Here is a 24,390-nt window from a genome sequence, read left to right as displayed (position 1 = left end):
TTGGGCAGCCGGCTCAAATATCATAGTAGAATTTTTAAAAAATGAGGTTAATACAGTTAGTGAGTTACAGTACATTTCAGGGTTTTTAAACTGAATTTACAATTGTAGAATATGAAATCCTGCTGGTGCCAGCAATGTTGCTTTAGGGACTATTCTGTAACATTTTCAAAGCTTCAAAAGCTCTTAAGCCAAAAAGCATGATCAGTGTCTGCAGTATGTTGGTTCTGTTGTTTTATGGGTCAGATAAAATTTACTTTGTTTCCTTTCATGTTGTTTTTATTCATCTTGTTGAATATGGAGTTAAAATCTACACTAATATTTCTTTGGATACAGGTTAAGGAGAAAAGATTCTCAATTATTATTCCTTTAAATTTGTTTTCTTACAGCAAAGCAATTTTTTTAGGCCCTGGGCTTTCCACAAGCCAGGAAAAGAATATTTACCACAGATGTCATTGGGAGACATATTAATCATGCATATCTTGTTTATATACCTTGTTAGAATTTGTATGTCGTATCTTAAGCTTTGCATCTTAAAACGTAATGAGTTTTGTGTAAGGGCTCTTTTATGTGAATGTGAGTTTCCACTCAAGGTCCAGACATGAATGTTGCTGGAGAAATATTTTGTTGAGTCAGTCTGGTTGGTCATATGTAGCATTATGACCCTTTACATGGGATTTGATTTTTGTAAAACTACTTCTAATATGAGATATTATAATGTTGATATATTTACTATGAAATTTTATAACTTTATTCAGAGTATTTCATCCAGTTATACTTAGTTTGAATTATATTAGTGCAGTATCAACCCACTTTATCATGTTGCAAAAGCCCAAAGTTAATAGTGTCATTTTATAGTAAATTCTTTCATAACCTATCCCTTTTAAAGGAAACAAAATTACATTTTTGTCTGACCCAGACCTGAGTTAGAATTACTGTTCTGAATTTTATAAATCTTGAGGGAAATGGTCAGTCCAAAATTGAAAGATTTTGCTTCAAGACACTGAGCTGGAATGTTGGATATGCAAAAGTGTAGAAACATTGATAGTGTTCCTCGCTGCAGATAACTGCAGTAAATCATGTCTTTAGCTTCATTATGAAGATTGCTTCTTTCTTGCTGCAGAATAACGGTATGTATACTCTCTCACTGCAGCTCCCAATGCTCTGTGTCTTAAAATCATTTAAAGCCTATAGCTTGCTTTGGGAAGTTAGTACAGAGGATAAGGAAGGCTTTGCCGGAAGAACCCTTGTAAATCACAACACTTAGTGTGGGAGCTTCTTTAATGTGTGACAGTCCTGTTTAAAATAGTGAAAATTATTTAACAAAGAATATAATTAAATTGTTCAAATAACTGTTAAACGCATGACAGATCTATTTTATAAAACTGTGTTTGACAGTTAAACATTTAGTAAGCATTTAATTCACTTTAAGCTTGAAATGTTCAAAATGCTCTAACCCTTGCTACAGAGGCTTTTTCTGCAGCAAGTCAAGTATTGTGTGTGTTTTTTTCCACCTGTAGCTTATCAGGCCCGGTCCAAAGCCTTCTAGCAGAGGGGATTGATTCCTGTCAGGGGTTGCTGCCAAGACATCGGAAGGATTTTTGACCAAGGTTTTCAAAAGCTCAGTGTCACATCTGCCATTTGGTTAAGGAGGGATTATGGATGCAGAGTCTGGCATTTATTGTCCTTTGTGTGGCTGTTTTGTTTGTTTTGTCTTCGTCTCTTCTAGTATTAAGCAGTGTTCACACTAGTTTTTAAATGGTTGAGTGGATTATTTTATATAGCCATGTGTTAAATTAATACTTTCCCATTAACTTTTAATCATAAAATAGTGTGGACACAGCATGTCTTCTAACTGGTGATTAACCCCTTAAAATTTGTGAAATATTTTCATGTAAGATAAGAATTTGCCTTTTTCTTATAAATCAACTGATTTTCGTTTTGATAACTGGGTTTTAGGCAACAAGTATGATTTTTAGCACAATATATCTAAGGGGTTAATCTACTTGAAATATGAGAATGGGTGCAAAAATCCACACTCTACAATTAACAAAATTTTTTTTACTTATAGCTCTGATTTGTTTTTGACTTGCAATAGGTGTCTTAGCATTTTTGAATTTGTGTCATTTATTTAAAAAATTCAAAGTTTAGTGCTTTTCTACAAAAAAATTTTTCTTACATATTGGAAAAATTATGAGTTCATATTATATTTTTAGAGATTTTTTTAGGAGATTGCACACTCACCTATTTGCATTCTAGCTTAGCAAATAATGTGAATATGAGACCTCAGAAGTGGTCCTTTAGCATGTTCTGCATGCTTAGGGGGTGAGTGGTTCAAAGGTTCTTTTTTTAACTTCTTTGTTAGCTTTCCTTTTCTGTATCCCTTTCTCTTATCAAAATAGTTCTTTTCTTATATTCAAGTTATTTTGAGGCTCAGTAATTGGTCTTACAAATGTTTAATTGGTATTTACAAAGTTTGAAATTATTGTCTTCATAAATTTGTGCTGAATTTCCCTTTGAAATGGCCATTCTAAAAATTAAGACTTCCTACTTATAGGTGTTCTGAAAATTCTGCATTTATCTGATTATTTAATAAAAACTAAAAATGAAACTTCTTTATGTTATCTACTCAGAATAAAGACAAGCTATCTTTTAAGATTGTTAATGCCCATGATAAGACATGTATTCAAGTAATTTGCAGCTAGTTCTTTTGGTGCTAGAGGATGAACCCAGGGGATTCTGCTTTTGAGCTTATACCCCCAGCCCAGTGTTGTTTTTTATTTTGAATACCTAATTAGGTTGCTGAGTCTGTTTTAGAACCTGTGATCCTCCTGTCTCAGCTTCCCAGATACTGGGATTGCAAATGTGCCGTATTGCACCCAGCACAACTAGTACTTTTAAAATAAAGTCATCCTTACCTTTTCCTTATTTTATCATGTTTCCTCTTCTATCTCGTTTGAGGTACTCAAATTATATTTCAAGTATTTCATGATTTGATAATCTTAAACCAAAGGACTATAATACTTGATTATATAATTTTTCAATATTTAAAATATTTACTATAAAATTGCTGGGCTATGAATTAGATTGAAACAATTGTTTCCTTGTTAATAGTTTGATTAGCAAATTACAACTTTGGAGGGGGGCATGCTAGAGATTGAAACCAGGACCTAGGGGTCTTCTACCTCTAAATTATACCCCCATAGTTTATCTCCACCCTCCCACCCACTTTTTTGTGTGTGTGTGGGACTGGGAATTAAACTCAAGCATTCTACCTCCCAGCTACACCCTAGCTTTTTATTATTTATTTATTTATTTATTTATTTATTTATTTATTTATTTATTTATTTTGTCTTTGAAACAAGTCTCACCGTGGCTGAGAGTCTCACTGAATTGCCAAGGCTGTTTTTGAATCCCCAGTCTTCGGGTCTCAGCCTCTCAAGAACTTGGATTACAGACATGTGCCACCATATCCAGCACCTCAGCCCTTCTTTATTTTGGTACAAGGTCTCACTAAGTTGCCGAGGTTGACCTTGAACCTGTGCTACTGAGACTACAGGCTTGTTCCACCAGGCCCAGCTCAAAAGTTATTTTACAGATATGCTTAGCTGACCCTTTGGCTCCTTTTGTGAATAACTTATTAAATGCAGAGTTAATTACTTGTCTTAGTTTTATATTTTCTCCGCAAGTTTAATGTGCTTCATTTATGTTTTAACCAACTTATAATGACTGCTTTTTATCATTGAAACATTTCAGCTTATTGCATCTTTTCTGTGCATAGTTCTATTTAATCATGCTAGTTTTCTGTTTCCTTTTTGTGCTTTACTCATTGTTTCTCTGTAGTTATTCTTTGGAATGCTTTTTGTGAGAAATTTGAATTTTAATGGCATTTCATAGTCCCTTGTAGCAAAAATTCTCTTGTGGAAGAAAAGGAATTGAATGCTTAGAAATGCCTATTTTGGTTTTTTTTCTCCTTTTTTATGATTATCTTTCATCCCATATTTATCATTAGTTCTTTGCTATATTAGCACCAGAATAACCTGTGATGGCTTAAAATACACAACACACTCAGTAGTTTATTGTACATTCTCATCTTATTAAGGTGGATTTTTGTGTTCCCTCTTGTCTTGTCTTGTTTGTGCTAGTGCACTGTGTCCAGTAATCTTTCCTTCTGATTTCATTTGGGTGGGTAGGGTTTTTATTTCCAGAAAATATCATATTACTAAATTAAGAGTTTAATTTTTTGCATTATATTGGATTCTGTAAATTTGTTGAAAATAACTTTCTGGGTATATTAAAGTGCTAACAAACTTTCAAATGGCTCATGTGACACTGATGCTACTTTAAGGAGGTGTCTTGCTCACCTGGTCAAACACCCATTCCTCACTGCATTTTGCCAATTCAATCCATTTTAGATGTAACCTCGGGTATGGTGAAAGACCCACCGGACGTCTTGGACAGGCAAAAATGCCTTGACGCTCTGGCTGCTCTACGCCACGCTAAGTGGTTCCAGGTTCGGAACATCATTTTACTTTTTTCTTGTAGCCTTATGAGAGAGTAGTTCAGTACACATGTTTAACTGTGCTTAAACATTTCAAAAGATTGCCCAAGCAATGCCATTTTAAATTAAGTCTCAGAAAACATGTTAATATAGAAAGCTGGGTTTTAAAGATCTGCATATTGCAGTTGCTGTTAATTTGACAATAAACTTAGGTTTGGGGGATGTTTTATAGTTTGGGTTTTTATTTTTTATTTTTAGTGACTTAAAGTTGACATATTAAGGAACATCACATGTTTGTGTATATATATTATATTCCATAAGGCTGCAGATTAACTTTGCTTTAAATAATGGAATATGTGTTTAAAGCTTTGTGTATAGTTTTAAGATTTCCCCCCTTCTTTCTCTAAGTTAATAAGTGTAGGGAATGAAAGGTGAGGAAGCAGCTGTTTGGTTTAGTGACTTTGCAGTCATGCAAAGGCACAGAACAGAAACCAAACAGATTTCCTTAACCTCTCAGTCCCTAGACAAACTTTTTAGCTCTTTACTTTTTCTTTTATTTCTAATGTAGGCAGATTTTTTAAAGTTTACTGTTTTAAGTGAATACAGGTCAAGGTTCACAGGGGATCAAGAAATATTATTCTTGTATAATCTGTTTACTTTGACCTCGATACCAGCTTTTAAATACTAACCCTGGCATAAAATACTGCTGTAAATGGCAGCTCATTGAATCCGATTCTAAGTGTGATTATTTTTATATTTATCTGAGCTTCCATTGAACAGTGGTATTTTAACTTTTTTTCATCAAGGGATATTTTTAATATTTCTAAGATTAATTTAGTTGGTTTTTGTGTTGCCCTCAAGGCTAGAGCTAATGGTCTGCAGTCCTGTGTGATTATCATACGAATTCTCCGAGATCTTTGTCAGCGAGTTCCAACATGGTCTGATTTTCCAAGCTGGGTAAGTAGTTTGTAGCTACATGGTATGAAACATAAACGCCCAGGATTTCTGCAGTTTTTTGGGGTTTTTATTTTTTTGTTTTTTGGTTTTTTGTTTTGTTTTTGTCCTCTAAGCTCATATTTAATGATCAGATGTTGTTGTTGTTGTTTTACTATATTAAGGGGTTTTTTCCTTCTTGATGCGAAATCCTGATTATCTTAGAATGTTTAATTCATCTCAAAATAATTATACTTCATACTTCTCATTTGTATTTTCTTTTTTTTTTTCTTCTCTATTCATTATATTTTAAAATATTACAGCATTTAGTGAGTCTTTCAACCAATGAGACCCAGTTTCAAAATATAAAATAAGACTAGGAGTATAGCTCAGAGGTAAAGCACCCCTGGGATCCATTCCCAGGACCAGCCCCCCCCCCAAAAAAAAAAAAATTACAGCAATAATTAGCGATATAAAAAGAAGACTGAAAATGAACTGTTACTCCCCTATGCAAGCTTCTGCTGAACTCTTTTTAAAAAGTAATGTGTAGCCAAGCATGGTGGCACACGCTTGTAATCCCCGCACTTGGGAGGTGGAGACAGGGAGAATCACGCAGGTTCGAAGCCAGCCTTGCTGGTTTAAGAGACCCTGTTCCCAAATAAAAATATAAAAATAGGTCTGGGAGTGTAGCCCAGAGGTAGAAGGGTTTCCAGGAACCCCAGTACCAAAAGAAAAAAAAAAAAAGTAATGTGTAGGGTTGGGAATATTAAAATTCAGTAACACAGAATGATTCATAATAAGAATTGAAAGCCTTGTTTAAGGCAGATTATCTAACAATTTGCTGTGGTTTCTTTAACTTAAGTATGAATGTGCTATGTGCTATTTACATCTTAACAAAATGCATTGTAGAGCTCTTTGAAAGTAGATCAGTCCGATCTACTTCATTCTGTGTATTGACTATATGATTCTTTTATACATACCATATTTTACTTAATATACATTTCCTGGACATTGGGGGTATTTTTGTAGCTCTCAGCTATTAAATTCTCATTACATATACATATATATTATTAATTGTCAAGCTTTTGAGGGTGCAATAAATTGCTGGGACTTAAATTTCAGTATTAAAGAACATTTGCTAATTGTTCATCAGAAAGTTGGATCATTTAAAATTTCAAAAACTCTTTAATCTTTTTTTTTTTTTTAACTCCATACCTATTCATACTCTATAACTGGGATGTCACGATACTTCTTACTGGTTAACAATATGATAGACAATATAGTATTTCTTGTGTGTGTGTTTGTTACTGGAGATTGAACCCAGAGGTACTCTACCTCTGAGCTACACCTCTAGCTCTATTTCATTTTTATTTTAAAACAGGGTCACTAGGTTGATGGGAGTCTACTTCCTGAGGCTGTCCTTGAATCTGCTGTCCTTTGGTCTCAGCCTCTCAAATGCTGAGATTACAAGACACCATGCCTGGCTGGTGTCTCATTTTTTTATTCACTTCTTTTTCTTTCAATACTGGGGATTGAACCCAGGGTCATTCTACCTTCGAGCTATACCCCCAGCCCTACTTTTTATTCTTTATTTTGAAGGGTGTCATTAAGTTGTGGAAGGCCTCACTAAGTAGCTGAGGCTGGCAGTGAACTTGTAATCCTCTTGTCTCCACCTCCCAGGTACTGGTATTACAAGCGTGTGCCACCATGCCCCGCTCACATTTCTTTAATTGAGTGATTATTGGCATGTATTATTTTCCTCTTAACAGAGTTTCTTTGTTACTCATCATTTTCTTAATTTATATTAACTCCACAGTAAAAAAAAAAAAAAAAAAAAGGCCTTTATTTGAGTAAAATGATTTTTCTCCAGCTTATCTGCTTTTAAACTTTGTGGTAATTCTTGCTATTTACAAGTTTTAAACATGCCGGGTATGGTGGCACACGCTTGTAATCCCTGAGCTTGGGAGGCTGAGACAGGAGGATCACACAGGTTTGAAGCCAGGCTCAGCTACTTAGTGAGGCCCTGTTTCCAAATAAAATATAAAATAGGTCTGAGTGTATAGCCCAGAGGTAGTAAGCCCCTGGGTTCCACTTCCAGTACCAATCAATCAATTAATAAATAAATCTTTTAAAAATAAAAGTTTTAAACATTTTTATAAATTTTGATTCATTAATTTTTTATGATTTCTGGGTTTTGTACTCAGTTTGTATAGATTCCCATATTTTATATTACAAATTAGTTCATAAATGCTTTCTTGTAGAGTTTAATTTTTTTATCAAATTAAAGTTTCTACAAACTGGGCATGGTGGCACATACCTGTAATCCTAGTACTTAAGAGCCTAAAACAGGAGGATCACAGATCCTTGGCCAGTCTCTGCAATTTAGTGAAACCTTGTTTACAATAAAACATAAAATAGGGCTGGAGGTATATAGCTCAGAGGCAGAATGTCCTGGATTTAATCCAGTGCCGCTGCCACCACCACAAACACACATACACACACATGTATGTATGTATGTATGTATGTATGTATGTATGTATTTTAAAACAGCAAAAACTCATGGAAGGATATGTTCCAACTAATAATAGTGATTATTTCTGATGAGTTGGGAATAAGAAATGATTAGTGTGAAGATCTGTAATGTTTAATTTTTACCAGGAAAAAAATATATGTTATTTATACAACTAAAAGTTAATTTTAAACCGGACATGATAGCACATGCTTGTAATCCTAGTACTTGGAGGCTGAGACAGTTGGATCACCAACTCATGGCCTGCCTCAGCAACTGAGACCCTGTTTCAGATTAAAAAATTAAATAGGACTGGGAGTGTAGCTTGGTGGTCAAATGCCCCTGACTTCAATCCATAGTAACACACACACACACACACACACACACACACACACACACACACACCAAAAAACATATTTTTGCTTTAATTTATAAGTGGATCAAAAATAAATCCGGCTGTATATTTTCCCAAACAAATTCTCCGGTTTTTCTAACTGCCCTTCTTTGATTGAACTCAAGGGCACTGTATCCCCAAACTACATCCTTATTCCTTTTTACTTTTTATTTCAAAACAGGGTCTTGCTCAATATCTGAGGCTGGCCTGGAGATTGTAATCTTCTGTCTTGACCTCCCAAGTGCTGGGATTACAGGAATGAGCCACAGCTCAGAACAAATTTATAAAAAAAATTTTAATAGACTTTTTTACAGCAGTTGTTCATTTGCAGCAAAACAGAATGAAAAAATACCAAGTTCTCCCATACCCTTTGCCATCTGCACATGCATAACCTCTCCTAGCATCACCTTTGTTTTAGAGAGGTATATTGTTATGATTGATGAAAACATTGATGTATCATCACCCAAAGTTCATACAGAATGTGTTTTTTATATTCAATACAAGTACATGAATGTCATACCACTCTATTTTCTCATTTTTTAATATATTTTTATTTTTAGTTGACATATAATTGCATACATTTATGAAATACAGTGTGATATTTAAGCCTGTACACAATGTGTAATGATCAGATCAGAGAAAATGATATATCTGTCACCTCAAACATTTATCATTTCGTGCTGAAAACATTCAAAATGTTTTCTGTTACCTAATTCAAAATACAGTCAGGGCTGGGATGTAGCTCAAGTGGTAGGATATAGCATGTGTGAGAGGTGTGAAATCCTGAGTTTGATCCCCAGAATCACCACCACCAGAAAAAAAGAAATATAAATTAATTGTTGTCAACTATAGTTATTCTTCCATGCTATGGAGCATAAGAAGTTATTCTGCCTATCTAGCTGCATCCTATACCCATTAACCATCTTCTCTTCATTTCCCACCTTCTCTTCCCACATCCTGTCTAGGCTTTGATAAACACTATTCTATTCCTTACTTCTATGAGATCAACTTTTTAGATTCCACATATAAGTAAGAGTGTGCAGTATTTGTCATTCTTTGCCTGACCTTCTTCACTTATTATCTTCCAGATCCATCCTTGCTGATGCAAATGACAAAAGTTTTTTCTTTCAATATTCCCATTGTGTGTAGCTTTTTTCTTACCCACTCATTGTTGATGAACGTCTTTTATACCTCTCCTCCTTCTTTTCCTATATGCTTTAATGATTGCTTATGGAAAGAAGTAGGATTTGTCTACATTCAGCATTGCTAGCAGACATGTACTGTGTTTTCTGTGTGTGTGTGTGTTGTGTTGTGTTGTGTTTTGGGTTTTTTTGTTTGTTTGTTTTTTGTTTTTTTGGTGGTACTGGGATTCCTGGAAACCCTTCTACCTTCGGGCTACACTCGGAGACCTATTTTTTTAAATATTTTTTTATTTGGAAACAGGGTCTCTTAAGCCAGCGAGGCTGGCATTGAATCTGTGCTATCCTCCTGTCTCCACCTCCCAAGGGCGGGGATTACAAGCGTGTGCCACCATGCCTGGCTCTATTTTTTTATTTTTTATTTTGAAACAGGGTCTCGCTGAGTTGCAAAGGGCCTCACTAAGTAGCTGAGGCTGTCCAAGAACTCTGATCCTCCTGTGTCAGTCTCCTGAATGCTGGGATTACAAGCATGCACCACCAAGCGGGGTCTCCTTAGGTTATATTTGTTCAAATTTTTTAGAATTCATCTTTGAGATTATCAAAATGGCCTCAGAGTAAATAGACATGTATTGTGTTGGTTTTTTGTTTGTTTGGCTTTGTTTGTTTTTTGGTCCTGATGATGGAACCCAGAGGCCTTCTACCTCTGAGCTACATCTATTTTTATTTATTTATTTTTGAAACAAGGTCTCACTAAGATACTGAGGCTGAGCATGAACCTGCAATCCCTCTGTCTCAGCCTTCCAAGTACTGGGATTACAAGCAATTGCCATCACACCTGGTAGATAAATGGTTGTTTTTTGGTGTGTGTGTGTGTGTGTGTGTGTGTGTGGTGTTTTGCAGGGCAACACCCAGGGGCATTCTACCTCCAAGCTACACCCCCCAGCCCTATTTTTTATTCTCTCTCTTTTTTTTTTTTATACTTTATTTGGAAACAGGGTCTCACTAAGTTGCAGAAAGCCTCACTAAGTAGCTGAGGCTGATTTTGAACCTGTATGATCTTCCTGTTCAGCCTCCCAAGTGCTGGGATTACAAGCGTGTGCCACCATGCCCAGCCTATTCCTTATTTTTTGAAACAGGGTCTCACTAAGTTTCAGAGGGCCTCACTACGAAGCTGAAGCTGACCGCGAACCTGCTATTCTCCTGTCTCAGCCTCCCAAGTACTGGGATTACAAGCATTCACCACCATGCCCAGCTGAGACATGATTTTTTAACTCTGATAAAATCTGCATGCTTCTTTAGTATATAATTAAATGTGCATTTTTGTTTTCTTTTTTGTGATACTGGGAATTGAAGCCAGGGCATTCTACCTCCGACCTACACCCCCAGCCCTATTTTTTATTCTTAATTTTGAAACAGGGTCTCACTGAGTTGCAAAGGCCCTCACTAGGTAGCTGAGGCTGTCCGCAAACTGTGATCCTCCGGTCTCAGCCTCCCAAAGTTGGGATTACAAGCATGCGCCACCACACCCGGCCAGTAAAAATGGTTTTATATAAATATTATTTTTTTCCCACAATAGTAGCAGTTGAGCCCAGGGGCATTCTACCTCTGAGCTACACCCCATTTTTTATTTTTTATATTGAAACAGGATCTCACTAAGCTGTAGAGGACCTCACTGAGAAGCTGTGGCTGGCTGTGAACCCTCCTACACACAAAACAAAACCTAAGTAGGATATGGTAGCATCACTTATAATCCCAATACTTGGAGGCTGTGACAGGAAGATCACAGGTTCGCATCCAGCCGAAGCTACTTTGTTTTTGTTTTTGTTTTTTGTGGTACTGGGGGTGGAACCCAGAGGCTTTCTACCTCCAGGCTATATATACTCCCAGACCTTTTGTATATTTTATTTGGAAACAGGGTCTCACTAAGTTGCTGAAAGCCTCACTAAGTAGCTGAGGCTGGCTTGGAACCCATGCGATCCTCCTGTCTCAGCCTCCCAAGCGCAGGGATTACAAGCGTGTGCCACCACGCCCGGCACAGCCTTAGCTACTTTGGCCCTCTGCAACTTAGACCCTGTTGGATTAAAAAAAAAAAAATAGGGCGGGAGGTTAGCTGGGATGTAGAATGCCTCTGAGTTCGATACCCAGTTCCACCAAAAAAAAAAAATTGTTTTTTAGTGACACTTTGTAATAAAAGTTGTTATTAATATAGTGTTTGAAAATCAAATATGCTGTCATGGTAACAACAGATAATCCTATCAGGCTGAGAGACTGAGGTATAGGGATTTCCCATATTTGAGACCAACCTTGGTTAATATAGTGAGACTTTGTCTATAAATAAAAGGACAGTAGATGTAGTTCAGTGATTGAGCACCCTTCCATTTTTAATCCCCATCACAACAGAAATTTTTTAAAAAGGATATTAATAATCTCTTTGTTCTATAAACTGTTAAAACATGTTTTTATGTTATTATGTTTTAGGCTATGGAGTTGTTAGTAGAGAAAGCAATTAGTAGTGCTTCCAGTCCTCAGAGCCCTGGGGATGCCCTGAGAAGAGTGTTTGAATGCATTTCTTCTGGTATTATTCTTAAAGGTAAGTTTTCTTTTTAGTTATGAAAAATTAAGTTTGTTTGCTTGATAGTTGAACAACTCTTTTTTACAAATAGATAATACTGATTTTGTCTTCCTATATAATTGTTATAGGTAGCCCTGGACTTTTGGATCCTTGTGAAAAGGATCCTTTTGATACATTGGCAACAATGACTGACCAGCAGCGTGAAGATATTACATCCAGTGCACAGGTACCAGAATTTCTAATCCTGAAGTTTTTTTTGGATTACTGCCCTTGAGGTTTTGCTTTTTTATCATTTATTTTTTTAGGTATAGTCACTGTATAAACATTCATTCTTTAGGAAGTAAGCCCTTAGGAAGGATACTGGAAAGCTTTATATTAAACTAGATTTCACTAATAGTCTTTTGGAGTTGGGGGGGGGGGTGTACTGGGGATTGTACCCAGGGGCATCCTACCTCCAAGCTACATCCTCTGGCCCTATTTTATTTTTTATTTTGAAACAGGGTCTCACTATGTTGCAGAGGGCCTCACTAATTAGCTGAGGCTGGCTGCAAACCTGTGATCCTCCTGTCTCAGTCTCCCAAGTACTGGGATTACAAGCATGTGCCACCATGCCCTGTTTAGATTTTTTGTGGGGGAGGACACTAGAAGTTGAAACCAGAGGTGTTGTACCTCCAAGGTACACACCCAGCCCTTTTTTATATCTTATTTTGAAACGGGGTCACACTAAGTTGCTAAGAGTCTCACTAAATTACTGAGACTACCCTTAAACCTAACCTGTGAGGCAAGCCACAAACCTGTGATTCTCCTGTCTCAGATTCCTGAGTACTGGGATTACCATCACATGCCACTACGCCTGGCAACTAATAGAATTTTCAGTGTATTGTTTTGTTTTTTGTTTTTTAGTACTGGGGATGGAACCCAGGGGCATTGTACTTCCTAACAACACCCCCAGCCCTATTTTTTATTCTTTATTTTGAAACAGGCTCTCACTTTGCAATGGGCCTCATTATATAACTGAGGCTGGCTTCGAACCTATGTGACCCTCCTGTCTCCGCCTCCCAAATGCTGGTATTATAAGCGCGTGCCACCACACCTGGCCTAGTGTATTGTTTAATTATATGGTTAGATCTAAGTGTACTATAAAAATGAAACAGTATTTCCAGTGTCTCATTAAATCTGGGTTGATTATACAGAGGTATAGTGTGGGCTCTGGAGTCAGATTTCCTGTGGTAGAATACCAGCTCTGGCATCTTGTTCATAAAATGGAGATAAAAGCAATTTCTGTTGGGAAATAAACCCAGGATTATTGAGAGGTTAAAATGGGTTAGTATATGTAACTATTATAGTATTTGGTGTATGAAAGAATCTTAAATCTTAGTATCACCATCATTAGCAGTTATCAATTTCACTAGAAGAATAATGATGGAAAAGCAAAAACTAATGAGTGAATAAAAAGCCAAGATACAGAAACAGTCTGTTTGAATTGAGGACCATGCTTTCAATCTATGAGCTTTTAGGAGCATTCCAACCCCAAATTATAGCCTTTCCACTGAGTGATTGGAACCTACATAAAGTCATTTGGGCATTGTCCACTGCTAGGGAACAATTTTGACTCAGTTTTGAAAACCAACTACAGCTGGGCATGTTGGCATGTGCTTGTAATCCCAGCATTTAGGAGGTTGAGACAGAAGAATCATGGTTCAAGGACAGCCTCAGCTACTTAGTGAGGACCTCTGCAACTCAGTGAGACCCTGTTTTAAATTAAAGAATAAAAAGTAGGGCTGGGGGTATAGCTCAGAGGCAGAATGCCCTTGGGTTCCATCATTAGTACCAAAGAGGGGGGGGGATGAACTACAGGAACAGTACATTTTTTTAAGATGGCTTGTTTATATACTATAAGCAAATAGCACATTATTTAAATGTATTATTTTAAATGTATTATCTATTTAAGATATTAGGTAGCCGGGCGTGGTGGCGCATGCTTGTAATCCCTGCACGCTTGTAATCCCCGCGCTTGGGAGGCAGAGACAGGAGGATCACGCTGGTTCGGAGCCAGCCTCGCTGGCTTAAGAGACCCTGTTTCCTAATAAAAAAATATATAAAATAGGTCTGGGAGTGTAGCCCGGAGGGAGAAGGGCTTCCAGGAACCCCAGTACCACCCAAAAAAAAAAAAAAAAAAAAGATATTAGGTAATGGGAGGCTGAGACAGGAGGATTACATGTTTGAAGCCAGCCTCAAAAACTTGATGCTTGATGAGAGACCCTGTTTCAAAATAATAGGACTTGAGAAATAGAATGCCCCTGGGTTCAATCCCTAGTATCACCAGAAAACAAAACAAATAAGTATCATATTTAAGCCTAGAATTTTAATGAAAGACAAAAATGAGATAAAAGCACAGGGTAAAGCTGGGTGTATGGTGGCTGACATTAGTAATCCTGGTACTTGACAGGCTTAGAAAGGAATATCTCAGATTTTGATCAGCCTCAGCAACTTTGGGAGGCTCTCTGCAACTTAGTATGACCCTGTTTCAACATAAAAAATAAAGTAGGGCTGGAGAATATCCCTGAATTTAATCCCTAGCACCACACACACAAATAAAAGTCACAAGATAAGGGGTTGGGAATGTAGCTCAGTGGTTGGGGGAAAAGGCATCTAGTAAATTGATGTGGTTCAAAGTGAAGTTTGCCTTCTCTTGGTTTAACCTGCTGAACGTTGGCCAGCCACTTTGGTTGTGAGTTTTGCTGATAGCAAGATAATGCTTTTGTGCCAGGGGGGTTGATTAAAACTTGGTGTGTAGAGCCAGGCCTGGTAGTGCACGCTTGTAATCCAAGCATTTGGGAGGCTGAAACTGGAGAATAGTGGTTCATGGACAGCCTCAGCTACTTAATGAGACCCTGTTTCAAAAAAATAAAGAATAAAAAATATAGCTAGGGGTGTAGTTCAGAGGTAGAGTGCCTCTGGGTTCCAACATCAGTGTTGGGGGGAGGGGGGCTTGCTGTGTATACCTCCACCCTTTTAATCTAAAAAGTTTTTAATTGGAATTTTTGTGTGTGTGTGTGTTTGGGGGGGGGGGTACTGGGGTGGAACCCAGAGGCTTTCTACCTCTGGGCTATACTCCAAGCCTGTTTTTTATACTTTAGTTGGAAACAGGGTCTCACTAAGTTGCTGAGAGCCTCACTGAGTACCTGAGGCTGGCTTCGAACCTGTGCGATCCTCCTGTCTCGGCCTCCCAAGCACGGGGATTACAAGCATGCACCACCACGCCCGGCATTTTAATCGGAATTTTAGGAGGAGGATATAGAGCTCAAATTTTTTAATTATCATTTGGAATTGGATATGCAAGAAATTGCCAAGGAAAGTTTTAACAGATATCAAAACAGTGGTGCATGCCTCCCCGACTCAGGAGGGCAAAACAGAAAGATCTCTGAAGATCAAGGCCAGCCTTGGCGTCTTTGCAAGACCATGTCTCAAAATAAAAAATGAAAAGAGCTAGAAATACAGGTCAGTGGTAAAGCGTAAAGCGCCCCTGGACTTAATTCCCAGTAGTCCCTCCCCACAAAATGCCATTAAAAGGAAATATAAACAGTGTAGTTATGCCACAGAAATGGGCAGATAAACCTTTAAAATGAAGGACACTAGCGAATGTTTAAAAAAACTGACATTGCAGATCAGCAAGATAGTTCTGAAACAAACTAATCATCTGGGGGAAAATAAAACTTTACATATATACAAGTAAATTTCAAATGTAAAATATCAAACTGTTGAGAGAAATAGAGTTTTACGTAGAAAAGACAAGATGTAGAAGCCATGAAAGATTGTGTTAGGAATATTTTTAAACTTGGGCAGATAAGGCAAGAAGCATATAAAATATGCTGAGTTCCATTGATTAAAAAATGCAAGTTATATGATTGTGTTCAGTGGATAGCCTCAGCTAGTTAGTGAGGCCCTTTGCAACTCAGTGAGACCCTGTTTCAAACTAAAGACTAAAAAATCAGGCTGCGGGTGTCACTCAGAGGTAGAATGCTCCTGGGTTCCATCTCCAGTACCACACGCACACAAAAAAAGTTATAAATAATAATGAGGTGTGTTTCACCTGTTAAACTTGGAGAAGTGTTTTAATTTGTAGTTTCTTGAATAGAGAAATAGGCTTGCATTTATACATATTGTTAGTAAATATTAACCAATATGATTTTTAAAGCTTCAATTGTCAGTATCAATTTGTCACCTGAGTGTACAGAGACATCTTTATACCGACATCCATTATAGCACAGTAATAAAAATACTAGAACCAGGCATTCATTCATTAGTAGAAAAGTAGGTTTGATATATCCACATGAGTATAACTATAGTTCCTAAGTTATATTCTACCAAACCTAGGGATGCTGTCAGTAACGTTATAAAAGCAGGGGGTCCCATTTTTCTTTGTTCATTGTGCTTGCTTCCTTGATGTCACCATGATTTTGTTTGCTTGCTTTTCTTTTTTACCTGTCTGGGGTTTGAACCCAGTGGCATTCTACCTCTGAGCTATACCCTCAACCCTATTTTATTTTTTATTTTGAAACAGGGTCTCACTGAGTTGTAAAGGGCATCACTAATGTAGCCAGGCTGTCCTCACACCACAATCCTCCTGTCTCAGGCCCTCGAATGCTGCAATTACAAGCCTGCACCACCACGCCTGACTGTCACCATAATATGTAGATAATTTATGTTTGAGTTTGTTTTATCTCCATTAAATCATAAGCCTCACAAAAATGTTGCTTATATACTCTGGCATAATAAGTTCTTAGGTATCTGTTCAGTGAGCAAGATATGGATGAATGATTAAATGGGAGGGGGTTTTGAAGTATGGTTCTCCTTTGTAAAGCTGGAAAAGTGTATGTGTGTGCAGCTTGTGCCTTGAGCCTATGCATATGGGCATCCACAGAAAAATGGGGAGAATAATGTGGATATGAACACTGACAGAGACACCTTTACCTTTGTTATATATTGTTTCAGTATAGTGTTGTATTTTGGGTTTTTTGGAGGGGGTTTTGCGGTACTGAAGATGGAATTCGAGGGCATTCTACCTTCGAGCTACACCCCCCAGCTGTAATTTTTATTCTTTATTTTAAAACAGGGTCTCATTTAGTTGCAAAGGGCCTCGCTAAGTAGCAGCGGCTGGCCGCAAACCACAATTCTGTCTCGGCCTCCCAAATGCTGGGATTACAAGCATGCACCACCACACCCGACTTGTGTTTATTTTTTTAATGAATATAATACTAATTTATCTAAAGATTTATTTTTTAACTGGTCAAGGTGGTGTATGCCTGTAATTCGCACTACTGGGGAGGATGAGGCAGGAGGGCCCCATGTTTGGAGCTAGCGTGGGCAACCTAGTGAAACCCTATCTCAAAATAAAATTTAAAAAGGAGCCAGGCTAGCCAGGTGTGGTGGCGCACGCTTGTAATCCCCGCACTTGGGAGGCTGAGACAGGAGAATCGCGCAGGTTCGAAGCCAGCCTCAGCTACTTAGTGAGGCTCTCAGCAACTTAGTGAGACCCTGTTTCCAAATAAAATATAAAATGGGTCTGGGAGTGTAATCCAAAGGTAGAAAGCCTCTGGGTTCCACCCCCAGTACCACCAAAAAAAAAATTTTTTTTTTTTTTTTTTAATTAAAAAAAGGAGCCAGGTAGCCGGGCGTGGTGGCACTCACTTGTAATCCCCGTGCTTGGGAGGCGGAGACAGGAGGATCGCGCAGGTTCGAAGCCAGCCATGTTGGCTTAAGAGACCCTGTTTCCAAATAAAAACATAAAATAGATCTGGGAGTATAGCCTGGAGGTAGAAGGGTTTCCAGGAACCCCAGTACCAGCAAAAAATAAACAAGGAGTCAGGTATAATGGTACATACCTGTAATTTCAGTACTTGGAGGCTGAGGTAGGAGGATTGCATGTTTAGGGACAGCCTCAGCAAGTAGTGAGGGAGATTCTCATCAACCTAATGAGACCCTGTTTCAAAATTTTAAAAAATAGCCAGGTGTGGTGGCACACGCATATAATCCCCATGCTTGGGAGGCTGAGACAGGAGGATTACATGTTTGAAGCCAGTCTCAACAACTTGATGCTTGATGAGAGACCCCGTTTCAAAATAATAGGGCTTGAGATATAGAATGCCCCTGGGTTCAATCCCCAGTACCACCAAAAAAAAAAAAATTTTTTTTTTAAAGTTTTGAGGATGTAGCTAAGTTGTGTTCGTTTTACTTAGTGCTTACAAGACCATTTTCAATCCTCAGTGCACAAGGGGAAGAAGAGACTGTTTTAACTTAATGGGTTTTTGCTTAGTCTAGGAGGTGCTTGCTAAATTTCTTAGGCTTAGCTCAAACCTACAATTCTCTTGTCTCAGCCTCCCAAGTACCGAGGTTACAAAGGTATGCCACCATACCTACCTTAATTGAATGTTTTAGAAACCAAATATAGCATACACACAGAAAAGCCCAAAATAAAAACACTAGAACATATTTTTCAAGATGTTTCCTTCCTCAGACATGCTTTTTTCTTTTTTTGCTTTTTTTGTAAATATATTGGTAAATGTAGGAGATAAACTCAATAAACGTTAATATTTTGGGTTTTAAAATTAACTCTGAATTCTCTTTCTTTTTGTTGCAGTTTGCATTGAGACTCCTTGCATTCCGCCAGATACACAAAGTTCTAGGCATGGATCCATTGCCCCAAATGAGCCAACGTTTTAACATCCACAACAACAGAAAACGAAGAAGGGATAGTGATGGAGTTGATGGATTTGAAGCTGAGGGAAAAAAAGACAAAAAAGATTATGATAACTTTTAAAAAGTTTCTGAAAATCTTCAGTGTTAAAAATAATAGGTGCCGGTTTGTTGGCTGTTTTTCATTCATAATGATGTCTACTTTGAAAAATTTATCAAGAATTTAAGAATTCATGGGAGAACTAAGTTTTTCTATGACATAAAAAACTTAATGTACAGTGTTAGGTATTATATGAATGGAAAGACACCAAAAAAAAATTGTGCTCCAGCTAGGTGAGAAACTGGTTCTGACCGTTCTCTCCACCTGACCCCGTTATTTTGGTTTTATTTACTGGTTGCCCTAGTTCCTCCTATTTTCGTGTCTTTTATTAACTAGTACATTGTCTTATTAAATCCTTACTGTATTTAATGCAGGATTTGTGCTTAAGTTACTCTGTATTTTGATATTTTTATTTAGAGTTTTTGTTTGCTTTTTGACACTAGTTGTAAGTTACTTTGTGTTATGGATGATAATCTTTGCCCCTTAATATTTTACAAGCAGTACGTTTTTTTGTAACGTGAGACTGCAGAATTTTTTTTTCTATGTGAAGGATTACAACACAAAAAGTTATCCTGCCATTTGAGTGCTCAGAACGGAATGTTTCTGCAGATCTTGTGGCATTTGTCTCTCTAGTGTGATATATAAAGGTGTAATTAAGACAGATTTCTGTTAATCTAATCAAGTTTGCTGTTAGTTGTGCATTAGCAGTATAAAAGCTAATATATACTATATGGTCTTGCAACAGTTTTAAAGCCTCTGCATAATTGATAATAAAAATGCATGACATTTTTTGTTTTTAATAGACTTTTAAAATTATAATTTTAGGTTTAACACGTAGATCTTTGTACAGTTGACTTTTTGACATAGCAAGGCCAAAAATAACTTTCTGAATATTTTTTTTCTTCTGTATAAGTGGAGTGGAAAGGGCATTTTTCACATATAAGTGGGCTACCTATTATTTTCAAAAGAACTTTATCATTGTGCAACTAACAACAGTGACTAGCCCTTAATTATGGTGACAGTTCCTTATTGGTGTGTGTGAGATTACTCTAGCAACTATTACAAGTATAACATAGTTGAATGATTCCCACACACACACACCCCCATTGACCCAAATAATTTATAGTTCTATTAACAGTGAGATTGATAAAGTATTACTGATAAAAAAAAAAAAAACTAAGAAAAAAAAACCAGAAAATTATTTGGTGTGGCCATCTTACATGCTTATGTCTCCTACAAAAAAAAACTAAATATTCTAGCAGTGGTGTAATGAAAAGTTACATCTTACTGTTGATGTATGTATGCTCTGGTACACAGATGTCATTTTGTTGTCACAGCACTACAGTGAAATACACAAATAAAAATTTAAATTCATATAATGACTTAAATGTATTGTATGTTAGAATTGATATCATAAACTACTTTTGCTTTGAAATGACTTATACTTCAGTAAAATCATATTTAAATATATAAAGTACTACATATTGTTATTCCTGTATTGTCTGAGCACATTTCTAGAGAATTGTATAATTCAATACTATATTGGTTTGGTTTCTTTCTAGGGTCAAAGTCTTTCCCCAAACATGGTGTAGTAGCACACACTTATAATCCCTGTTCTTGGGAAGCTGAGACAGGAGAATTGCAGTTTCAGGTCCAGCCTCAGCAACTTGGTGAGGTCCTCTGCAACTTAGACCCTGTTTCAAAATAAATCATAACCAGGCGTGGTGGCGCACGCTTGTAATCCCACTACTTGGGAGGCTGAGACAGGAGGATGGCAAGTTTGTGGCCAGCCTCAGCTTACTTGTGAGGCCCACCACAACTTATTGAGAGTCTGTTTCAAAATAAAGACTAAAAATTAGAGCTGGGGATATAGCTTGGAGGTAGAATGCCCCTGGGTTCCAGTCCATCCCCAGTGCCGCAAATAAAATAAATCGATTTGGGGTTGTAGCTCCGAGGTAGAATGCCTCTGGGTTCAGTCCTCTGTACTCCCCCCCCCAAAAAAAATCTTCTGTCTTAGCCTCCCAAGTACTGGGGTACTGGGATTATATTTTATTTAGAAACAGGGCCTCACTAAGTTGCTGAGAACCTCAGTATGCTGCTAAGGTTGGCTTCAAACCTGAGGTCCTCTTGCCTCGTTCTTCCAAATTGGGATTACAAGTGTGCACCACCACACCCAACCCCCCCCCCCCACACACACACACACAAATGGCCAGGTAACTGTAAAAGACCACTAGGGAATAAGCAGAAGACTTGAACTTTTTTCCCTATCTCAATCTATTCTTGTGAATTTTGCAAGCCTTTTTAAATTTTTCTTTATATAGATGTGTGTGTGTGTGTGTGTGTGTTACTGGGGATCAAACACAAGGACATTCTACATCTGAGCTATACCCCCAGCCTGTTTTATTTTTGTCTTGAAGCAGAATCTTGCTAGGTTGATGAGAGACACGCTACTGTCCTGGAGCCTCAGTCCTTCTGTCTTAGCCTCCCAAGTACTGGAATTATAAGTGTGTGCCACCATACGTAGCTTTTTTTATATTTGTAATTGTTTTGGGTTTCATCTTGCTGTATATAATCAGTAAAATTTTAGAATTTTTTCTCAATTCCCTTGAGAGGGAAGAAAAACTAGCCTTTATCATGCACTGAAAACACATTATTGGGTCTTCTCCCATGTTTTACCATTTAAAACCATTCACAATAAGCCGAGCATATTTGTAATCCCAGTATTTTGGGGGCTGAGATAGAAGGATTGCAGATTCGAAGTCAGCCTCTGCAACTTAGCAAGACTCTGTTTCCAAATATAATCATGGTAGGGGTATAACATAGACATAGGATGCCTCTGGGGTCAGTCCCAGTACCACCAAAAAAAGCCTATTCAAAATAGGGCTGGGAGCCTGGCACAGTGGCACATACCTGTTATCCCAGTACTTGAGAGACTGACACAGGAGAATCCAAGGTCCAAGGCCAGCCTTAGTAACTTAGTAAGCAAGGGAGGCTTAGCAATTTAACAAGACCCTGTTTCAAAATAAAGAATCTGGTGGTGTAGCTGAGAGGTACAGTGCCCCTGGAGTTTAATCCCTAGTACCCCCCCCCAAAAAAAAGGAGAAAGGGGTAAGGAATGCACCTCAGTGGTAGAGGACTAAAGCACCCCAGCACTGGTGTTTATTTTCCAGGTGAGAAAACTCAAGCCCAGAGTAGCTAAAGATCATACATCTTTGTGTGTGTGTTACTGGAGATTGAACCCAGAACATTGTACCTCCAATTATACACCTCCTGTCTTGGCTTCCCAAGTAGTGGGATTACAAACTGAGCCACCATACCCAATTTGTGTGTGTGTGTGTGTGTGTGTGTGTGTGTGTGTGTGTGTGTGTGTGACTGAGGGTGGAACCCAGAAGCTTTTCTATCTCCAAGCTATACTCGCAGATCTGTTTTATACTTTATTTGAAACAGGGTCTCAATAGCTGAGGCTGGCTTTGAACCTGTTTGGATCCTCCTATCTCAGTCTCCCAAATGCTGGAATTAAAGTGCACCACCATGACTGGCTTCTGCTGTCATTTAAAAACATAATAGCCGGTGTGGTGGTACTTTTGTGATCCCAGCACGTGGGAGGCAGAGACAGGAGGATCACACAGGTGCAAAGCCAGCCTCAGCTACTTAGGCTCTCAGCAACTTAGTGAGACCCTGTTTACAAATAAAGTATAAAATAGATTTGGGAATCTGGCCAGAGGTAGAAAGCCCCTGGGTTCCATCCCCAGTACAAAAACAACCTGAAATTGAGACCCAAGTTTGAGAATTCATGGTCAGCACTTTGCCACACTATCCCCATCAATGCAGTTATGTTCAGAAAATGTTTCAGTTGGTGTCTCATAATTTTGCCTTTAGTTTGGGTGTCTTCATTCAGAAATACAGTCGGTGCCATTAAATTTGTTACATTAATTTTTTTGTATGACTGTAGCTGTGACTAGACTCACATCAACACTTTAGATGAAAGAATAACTAGTCAAAAAGAACCATTGGTTATCACCAGTTGGGTTTGACAACTAATTTACTTACCAGTTAATCTCTGCAGCACAGACTGGCTTCCCATGGTAATTGTGCATGTTTCTGTTACAATAATTTAATGATAAAGTACCTTTATTTCTAACCTTCCCCAGTTACGAAATGCATTCAGAATTAGATTTTTCTTAAGTCAACAGACATCATAGAATTATTTTCCTTATTGAAAAAAGGAATCTTACATGATTGTATTAAGCTTCTATAGTTGTTTTTTTTTTTTTTTTTTTTTTTTTTTGTGGTACTGGGGTTCCTGGAAGCCCTTCTACCTCCGGTCTACACTCCCAGACCTATTTTATACTTTTTTTTATTTTTTTGAAACAGGGTCTCTTAAGCCAGCATAGCTGGCTTCAAACCTGCACAATCCTCCGGTCTCCGCCTCCCAAGCACGGGAATTACAAGCGTGCACTATTAATCTTCTATAGATGTTTTGAACTTAAGTTATTGTAGCCAGGCCTGGTGACACATGCCTGTAATCTCAGTACTTGGAAGGCTTATACAGGAGAATCACAGCAACTTAGGCCTTCCGCAACTTGGTGAGACCCTTTTCCCAAATAAAAAGTAAAATAAGAAGCCTGGTGTGGCACACACTTGTAATCCCAGCATTTGGGAGGCTGAAAGAGGAGGATTGCAGTTCAAAGACCGCCTTAGCTACTACTTAGGCTCTGTGCAACTCAGTGAGACCCTGTTTCAAAATAAAGAGTAAGTCGGGTGTAGTGGCCCACACCAGCATTTGGGAGGCCAAGACAAGGAGGATCACGGTTCAGGGATAGCCTCAGCTACTTAGGCCCTTTGCAACTCAGACCCTGTTTCAAAATAAAAAATAGGGCTGGGAGTATAGCTCAGAGGTAGAATGCCCCTGGGTTTCATCCCCAGTACTACAAAAATTTTAAAAAGTAAAAGGTAAAATAGGGATAGGAGTGTATCTCAGAGGAAGAATGGCCTTGGGTTCTACCACCATTAACACAAAAATAGTTACTATAATGGACTCACCATTTTTTATACTGTGACAAATATTTTAATATTCTCAACAAAAGGTAATATTGTGTTAGACAAAGATGATGTTCATAGCTGTGGTCTCAGTCCATGAGAACATTGTGTGTGTGTGTGTGTGTGTGTGTGTGTGTGTGTGTGTGTGTGTGTGTGTGTGTGTTTGGTACTGGGTATTGAATCCAGTGGCATTCTACCTCCAATCTACACCCTGAGCCCTGCTGAGGCTAGACTCGAACCTACAATCATTGTATCATAGCCTTCCTAGTACTGGGAATATAGGTGTGTACCACCATGCCTAGCTAAAATTAAATTTTTTAAACCATAATTTCAGATTGTTACTAAAGTCCAGAGTAAGCCTAAAAAAAAATGTAGAGTAGCATACAGCATGAAGTAAGTATTCTACCTCATCTTGCCTTCCAGTTACATCACTACCCTTGAAGAAGCAGTCAGTGTCAACTAGTCCTCGCCACCGATGTCCCGTGCATGCTGGCACACGTGCATGTGTT

At 37.9% G+C, this 24,390-nt stretch overlaps 1 protein-coding gene across 2 annotated transcripts in view; it reads left to right on the top strand.

Moving 5' to 3' along the window:
• ZFR (zinc finger RNA binding protein) overlaps positions 1-18,865 on the top strand; it is a gene marked incomplete at both ends in the record, with an annotated part of 77,531 nt that extends 58,666 nt beyond the window's left edge. For both annotated transcript variants that reach the window (XM_080711798.1, XM_080711797.1), the window contains 5 exons: positions 4,413-4,510; positions 5,360-5,455; positions 11,952-12,063; positions 12,174-12,271; positions 18,686-18,865. In XM_080711798.1, coding sequence (XP_080567924.1) covers positions 4,413-4,510; positions 5,360-5,455; positions 11,952-12,063; positions 12,174-12,271; positions 18,686-18,865 — 584 coding nt within the window. The remainder of the gene's footprint in view (positions 1-4,412; positions 4,511-5,359; positions 5,456-11,951; positions 12,064-12,173; positions 12,272-18,685) is intronic.
• Between the last annotated feature and the right edge of the window lie 5,525 nt (positions 18,866-24,390).

This window comes from Muscardinus avellanarius (assembly GCF_963383645.1).
Source record: "Muscardinus avellanarius genome assembly, chromosome: 1".
Taxonomy (NCBI): Eukaryota; Metazoa; Chordata; class Mammalia; order Rodentia; family Gliridae; genus Muscardinus; species Muscardinus avellanarius.
This window is presented reverse-complemented; position numbering and strand designations above follow the sequence as displayed.